Here is an 8,090-nt window from a genome sequence, read left to right on the forward strand (position 1 = left end):
AAAAAGATACGAATCGCGGCGACAGGTTTCAGGGTTAAAGAAGAAACGCACCTGTTCTCAGAAATCTTTAGTAGCTAGTAGAAGGTGTTAAATAGCCTATAACCTTGTTAGTTCCTTTTTTGTATAGCGCTGTGAATATGCCACATAAAGTACAGACAATGTGAGATGGATAACACAATGGGTTTTGGGTGTCATACTTTAGTAATCTGATGGTTTCAGAACAATGTCTGAGGCCTATGTTCATGCACAGCTGGACCAGCCAGCGGGACCTTGTCCTCCTATAGAAGAGTACGTGCACTTCAGTCTCCTCCACGTTCAGACATACGGGGCAGTCCCGACTGCAGTCACCCAACCACTAAGTCGTGAATGATCGAAGCGGAAGTGTCCCGTGTCTGAACTGGATGTATAGCTTCTTTGCGAGGAGCGGTTGGATGTCATCGAATGCTGGTTCTAGCCGATATTCTATTTTTGTTTCCACGACCCTTTGGGTTAGGTGCCCTGGGGAATTCTTCCATAGCTGGGTTAGTTTTAACTCTCTGTAATTCTCAATAAGTGTAATTCTGAGAGTAACAATACTATGATCTTCGGCTCCACAAATTTGCCCTCCCAAGGTCTGGCATGTGTTCCTTATGTGCACCAGCAAAGGCAGTTTTCCCGCACCGTGTATGCTCATGACCTCCCATAGCTCATCCCTATAAGGGGCAGGCTCTGGGGTGCTTCACAGACGTCGCCAGAATAGGAGTGGTCTTAAAGCTGTTTCATCTGCTATGGGGCTAATCCCAAGATCCAACCTAAGGGGGGTTAGAGGGGAACTAACAAGAAGTCGTAAAAGCTGCCTGGTGAAGGAGTTCTCTGTTGACGATAGAAGTGTGCTGAAGCCCCGTACAGAGTGGCTGACCTAGCCTGGACCTTATAAAGTTCAACAGCAGGGCCTATTACTTTGTGAGAACATTTGTTGTACATCTTTAAAATACCCTCCGAGGCCTGAGACAATTTTAAGATTTGCTTTTTTTATTTGGACCCCCAGTCCATTTTCTCAGTTAAAGTAATCCCGAGATATCTTGACACGTGCATTAAAGTTGCACCACCTCAATACCTAGTTTCAATATTATGCATAAATATACAAAGTTCATCGAATTAGTACAATTCCTTCTTTTAGGGTGTGTGTTCTTCTCTTTATTTAAACAGTCACAGCCAACGCGTTTCGTTCTGAAACCAGAACTTCTTCTGGGCATCTGATAACATGTACTGTTGATTATATAATGGAATCAAATTCATTCCTTCTCATAAATACAAGGTGAATCCTGTATCGAGAGCGATTTCTTGTAGAGAATTCTGACAAAATTCCTTTAGCTTGTTCCAAGAATCCAAAAATGCAATTGAAGGTCACAGTCCTCCTCCTCCTTATGTGTAATCTATTACACAAATTGCTCCCGTGCCCCACAGCAATGTGGCTCTTGCAGCAATATCTCTGGCATAACGTGGGCGCTTATCCTATTTAGATCGACCGCCAAATCCGCAGTCCAACAGAGAACACCATTCACGCCCAGGACATCCTCATAAACTGCGTCCCACATGACATCCTCTCTAGGGCCCTTCCATCTAGACAGGGGTTTGGGCGAGTGCAATTTTTTGCATTGAACACCATATATTTGGTTTTATTAATCTCCAAACCCCTGTTTTTATAGAAGGCACTGAATGCATCAAGGGCCCCTTGCATGGCCATGGGAGACTTTGAGAGTAGGAGGTTGTCATCTGCGAACATCATGGCTGGTATCTTACAGTTCTCTAGTCTGGGGGCATCAATATCTTTTCCTGCCATCAAGAACTCCCTTAATCCGTTTTTAAAAAGGGAAAAAAATTGGGGCCAGGACGCAGCCTTGGAGGACGCCTTTTTCAACCGGGAAGGGGGCTGAGAGCTCTCTGTTTTTGCCATACCTTATTTGAGCGTAGTTGCCTTGATGGAGACGTTTCATCTCATGGCAAAGGTAGTCTGGAGCCCCTGTTCCATTAATATTCCCCACAATTTATCCCTCGGGGCTAAACCAAAAGCGGATTTAAGGTCCACAAAAATGAAATAGAGGCTGCCACCCGCTATAGTCACAATTTTCCAATAAAGGAGCTGTTATCTAACAATGTGATCAATGGTGGAGATCTTGGCCGTAAACCCAGCTTGGAGTGGTGTTAGTACATTGCGTTCTTCTATCCAAGCCTGTAGTCGGCCCAGGAGTGCACATGCGTAGATTTTCTAGCTTATGTCAATTAAGTTAATTGGGTGGGAAATGGCAGGGCTCAGCGGGGAGCCTTTTTATAGATTGGAATGATTTCTGCCCCGGCCCAGGTTGAGGGGATCATCATGCCCTGAAAGATAGTGTTAAACAGAGTCCACAAGTAGGGGGCCCAGACGGAGGATTCAGAGCAAAAATGGTCGCCTGGGTATTTATCCAACCCTGGAAGGATCTTGCCCAGAGCATCCGTAATCTACTTAAGGGTGAACAGGGGGGTATCTTGTTGGGATCGTTCTTGGTGGAAAGGGGTCACTACCACCAACCCAGCTTCCTTCTCAGTCATTTCATATAGGGATTTGTAGTGGGCTCTCCAAACTTCCTCCCCTATATTTGCTGATATCGCTGGTTGACTCTCAGTCGTTCCGGTGTTGAACAAGTTCCAGAATGCCCGCAAATCGTGGTTTCCCAGCGCGATCCTTAGATGAATCCATTTTTCACACTCCCAATTGCTTCTAGCTTTAGCTATGGCTAGTTTATAAGTTGCCCTGGTGTCCTTGATTTGTGATCTATTATTTGCCTTAATGGCAACTAGAAGCTCTGACTTAGGTGTTCTACAGTATTCATTGTACCATAGATGATGTGGGTTACTGTTCAACCCAGTCTTTGTACTAGTGACAAAAAAGGGAGCCAGAGTGGATAGCATATCTTGATGATTATTGGAAACTATGATCTGGGAGGTTGAGATACCAGTCGTTTCAGAGTTCAAATGAGCTACAGTGAGTAGAGGGATGATTTTCTAATACAAAGAGGCAAGCTTAGTCTGTGATTGCGAGAGTTCCCCCCAACATATTCTCTTGCCTCCGTTGACCTGAGTAACTCTGGGGAAGGTTGGAAGGTTCCACCTAGGGAGCATCTCTCATATGGGGCGCATATAACTAATTCAAGGGCGATGTGGTCACTCTCACGTCAGAGAGGGATCTTAAAATCTAGTACCGTATGCCAAGATTTAATGTCCACTAGGATGTAATCTATGATTGATACATGCCCTGGTCTATTATATGTGTGCTTCCCCTGGCTGTCCGATGTGAGACGGCCATTGCATGCTCTTAATAAATGGCTTAATGTTCGTGCATGCATCTGTAAAGCCAACGGGGTCCGTATGGGTGGAATGTTGGACTCTGGAATGGCCCAAACTAAGTCCTCCTCGCTTGAGATACTATTGGGAAGACCATTCAGGGGTTCAAATTGGCAATTGAAATCCCCTCCTATGATTATCCAATAATTGTCCGGTATTGTTTAAAGGAAAGTGGACAATATATCAAGAGTGTTGAAGGTTTGGCCATAACAGACCGGGCGTGAATAGACATTAGTTAGAGCGATTTTAATTTTTGAGGCAAACGTTAAAAAAATAGAGAATGTCACGAGATGACGTTTCTATGTTTGACCTCCAGCCAAGGTACACACCAACCCAGTTAGTTAGACCCCCAAAAGGCCTGCCCCATTCCCCCCTATCAACTGAAACACTGTAGGACACATATCATGCTCTGTGTGTTGCCACCCTAACCCAGGTTTCCTGGAACATGCATAGCCCATGTTGGTCAACAAATACCCCCAATCTTGTATATCCAGCTTTGAGGTGAGTCCTGCTATGTTCCAGAATAATAGTTGCAAACCAGCTATGTCCGTCTCATTTGCTATGTGGGTTAAGGGTTGTAGACTGGGACTTGAGTGTGCCCATTGTAGGTTATTGGTCCCATCTTGCCCAGCACCCCTTGGTCATAACCCGAGTCGCCGTTACTCGTTGCTGACAAGGGTTGCTTTACGGTGGGGTTATGATGGAATTATTTGCCTTCAAGTTGTATTGGAGTCAATCGGGGTTGAATAGCCTCTGCATGTAGGTTAGAGGGTTATGCTTATTAGCTCGCTCACTTTCCCCCCACATCCCTTCTCTAGTCCTCCAAGGTGTAAGAGGGCAACTCTTAAAAACGTTATTCTCTACTTGGCAACTAGAGCTTTGGTATGGCCCGAATTGGACTTGCTGCACAAATGTGCTTGTGACACATAAAAAAGGAGACGCAAGTGACAATTTGAGATGTGAATTTTGAGCAGTAAGTTGCGCTGAATACTATGCAGCACAACTTAAGGTGCAAAACTCTTTTGTGGTTCACTTAAAATTGCTCAGTTACCACTTGACCAACCATTGTAAAATCAGTTTCTGCCTACAGAGCGGCTACAACTGTTCATGTTATTTATTTTTGTCTTTCAATGATATGATGCTATGTGCACTGTACAAAACAAATCATGAGTCTCCCTCTTTATTGCTTTGTAATGTATTGTACATACATTTTTATTTGACTCCCTTAATGATACCAGTTGAGATATTGTTGTATCCTTTTGATCTCATCCCGGTGTCATTTTTAGACACTGGGACATAAGCAGCACCTGCACATTGTTTGCTTTCTTGAGCAGAGAGAGGGCTCTGTTATTTTAAATTCCACCTCAGCTCAAAACAAAAGCCGAATTTAAGGGGGCATCCGGCCTCCTTTTGGTCAAGTATCCTGGCTGCGAGCTATCTGGAGCCTCTCACCTGCACGCAAATGCAATGGAGGGAAAACAGAGACAGAGCTTGTTATTACTTCACACGTACTTAAGAGAGTCATGGTTTAGACTTTGTTCAGTTCCTGTGTATAAGATGTATGAATGAACTATAAGAACGTCAGATGTGTTCATCTGTCCCAGTATTTACACAAATGGCAATTTAGATATCACTACTTTGTTTTATTTCGTTTCTAGCGCTACCCATCCCAATGCAGGGTGTCTGAGCACTTTCCATCACACGTACACATTATACATTGACAATAAATCATGCAAGTGTGTAAATCAATGTATAGGGTGTGTTACATAGGACACTGAGGGTTACAATGAGTAGGAGTCACATGACCTTCAGAGCTCACTGTGCTATAATGGAAGGATTCGATTTTCTGAACTGCAAGTAATAAAGGATCTCTGTGTTAAAAGCAGAAAACCACTTGCCAATCTACATTTAAAAAAGCTGTAATTTGCATGTTACATGATGTGCTTTGCTGGAGGCACATTAACCAAACGCAGGTCTGTCCAGTAAAGGCGTCAACCTCTAGATTATCGCACCAGTATTTTTATTATTCCTTGAGATTTACTGGACATACAAAGATCTCTTCAGCAGGTGCCTTAACCCCATGAGATGTATTAAAATGCAGCCTTTACAACTAATTAAGCACAACGGATTACTGCAATTGTTCTCCTTGTTCCCAATTTCATTTTGGCAGAGTTTAAATAAAAACAAATCTATACATTGAGGCACAGATTTTGAGTTGGGGTTGCTTCACGTTTTTGTCACTCACAACCCCAAGCCACAATCTAATTTGTCAAATCTCGTAATGCGCTCAAATGTACTCATGATCGACCTGCTAAACTAATGTGTAAGGTCTTAAGATGTGATGTCACTTCGTGTGACATCACCCCCGTGAGGTAGTGGCTTGTGATGCCACATCCTGTGATGTCACATCCTCATTCGGGTAACACCGACCAGGAGTCACATCCTCATCCGCTCTGACGTCACGCACCATGTCACTTGTATACTGCCTAACTTGGTTAGTCCCTACTTCTCTTTTTAGGACGTGTTCCCTGAGACCCACCTTGATAAAGGCGTCGCCAACAGGTAGGGGTCGGTTAGCTTTCTACTGCTGCGCCCAGCAGTGGAGATCGGTGACACACAAGCTAACTGACAAGACTTATCATGGTCTACGGGATTCCTAACTACATGAACATAAGGAATTGATCTCCACAAAGTGACTTACGCGACTCCTTTGACAATCAAACTGGAACCTACACCTGTATCATCTTAACTGTCAGCATCTGAATTAATAGGATTCTTATTATAACCACATCGTACCTGCTTCGCCTAATTAACAAGAACCTTTTTGAAAATAAGACCTGTGCATCTTCATCTAGATTGCCTTGAAAAAGCCCCCAGAGGGCGAAACACGTGTCGGCAGAGCCAAGCTGGAAAAAACGTTTTAATGTGTTTAAAATAAAGATCGTGAAAGAACTACATACGGTTTTGGATCCATGCTTTGAATCTTCTCTACTACTTATGAACTGACTGTTGAAATTGGTGAAAAAGAACCATAACATTATTTTCGCATTTGGAAACTAAAAAGAATGTTTGTTCTTTGACTTTGAACTTCAAAGAGGGTGCTTAGTGTAACTTGGTTCTCCTTTTAGAATTGATACGAGCATTAAGTTGCTCTGTGCAACACCCCGGGTGGTGGGTGTCTTACCAGGTTCTCAGTGCACCTCTTCCCTTGACACCTTACACACGACTTGCCCAGAGGAAATAGTCTTCGACAGAAGGTGCGGACGTTTTCTCTCACAGAGAAACGCTACCACCAACATTATTGTAAAACCTCTAGATTATCGCACCAGTATTTTTATTATTCCTTGAGATTTACTGGACATACAAAGATCTCTTCAGCAGGTGCCTTAACCCCATGAGATGTATTAAAATGCAGCCTTTACAACTAATTAAGCACAACGGATTACTGCAATTGTTCTCCTTGTTCCCAATTTCATTTTGGCAGAGTTTAAATAAAAACAAATCTATACATTGAGGCACAGATTTTGAGTTGGGGTTGCTTCACGTTTTTGTCACTCACAACCCCAAGCCACAATCTAATTTGTCAAATCTCGTAATGCGCTCAAATGTACTCATGATCGACCTGCTAAACTAATGTGTAAGGTCTTAAGATGTGATGTCACTTCGTGTGACATCACCCCCGCGAGGTAGTGGCTTGTGATGCCACATCCTGTGATGTCACATCCTCATTCGGGTAACACCGACCAGGAGTCACATCCTCATCCGCTCTGACGTCACGCACCATGTCACTTGTATACTGCCTAACTTGGTTAGTCCCTACTTCTCTTTTTAGGACGTGTTCCCTGAGACCCACCTTGATAAAGGCGTCGCCAACAGGTAGGGGTCGGTTAGCTTTCTACTGCTGTGAGGCGCCACAAGCCATTGGCTAATGCAGGTCTTTCGCAACAAATACTTCTATTTTGGGTCTCAGTAACAAAATAAACGTCCTTGAAGTGTCTGTCTGTCCACAGAAACAAAGTGAGAAGGTCGCTGTGCACGTGGGGCTTACCTATGAGCGGGAGAAGCAGCAGCAGGGCGGGGAGCACCCCTGCACCGGGGGCCAGCACCCACATGGCCACGAGGGGGCCCTCGGCCACGCGACGCCGGGCGCTGACTCTGACCCCAAGAGACGGTCCCTGTCACACACCGGCAGTGCGCCGCAGTCAGAGGGAGGTGTGAGGGTTGCAGGAAGAGCAGGTCACACACGCCTCCGAAGTCGTCATTCACATGCTGGAGAGGGCCCGGCCCTCCGCCTCCCCACAGGTGCTGGCTGACAAAATATGTCAGAAATGCTTTTGTGTGAGCAGCCGGGGGAGGCACCCATGCCGCCTGGCTGACGTCACCACGGCGCCAGCATCCCCAAACCCCCCATTAGTAAATAAATAAAGTCTCGTGGCTCAGTGGTCTCATGCGTCCCTCCAGTGGTTATACGTGACCTACAGGTGGGCTCACCTGGAACTGCAACGGATAGCTGGAGTCGAGCCAGTGGTCTGAACGAGCAGAGCCATCAAAAGATTTCCGGGGTAAACGATACAGCAAGAAGCAAGTAAATAATCACCAAGACTCTTTATGTCAAATAAGTTATTTATCGGACACTTGTGTTTCGCTATGGTGAACCAGATTATACTTTTTAGACGTGATCTTTTCCCGATCAACAAACCCTGACGTCACTGCCACGAGTAAACCTG

At 44.8% G+C, this 8,090-nt stretch overlaps 1 protein-coding gene across 1 annotated transcript in view; it reads right to left on the reverse strand.

Moving 5' to 3' along the window:
- The window catches only part of LOC147701158 (uncharacterized), a 277,400-nt gene extending 269,839 nt beyond the window's left edge, over window positions 1-7,561 (reverse strand). The window contains exon 1 of the mRNA XM_086929919.1: window positions 7,412-7,561. Coding sequence (XP_086786045.1) covers window positions 7,412-7,475 — 64 coding nt within the window. The 5' untranslated portion in view covers window positions 7,476-7,561. The remainder of the gene's footprint in view (window positions 1-7,411) is intronic.
- Between the last annotated feature and the right edge of the window lie 529 nt (window positions 7,562-8,090).

Source organism: Lissotriton vulgaris, chromosome 7 (assembly GCF_964263255.1).
Source record: "Lissotriton vulgaris chromosome 7, aLisVul1.2, whole genome shotgun sequence".
NCBI classification, from domain to species: domain Eukaryota; kingdom Metazoa; phylum Chordata; class Amphibia; order Caudata; family Salamandridae; genus Lissotriton; species Lissotriton vulgaris.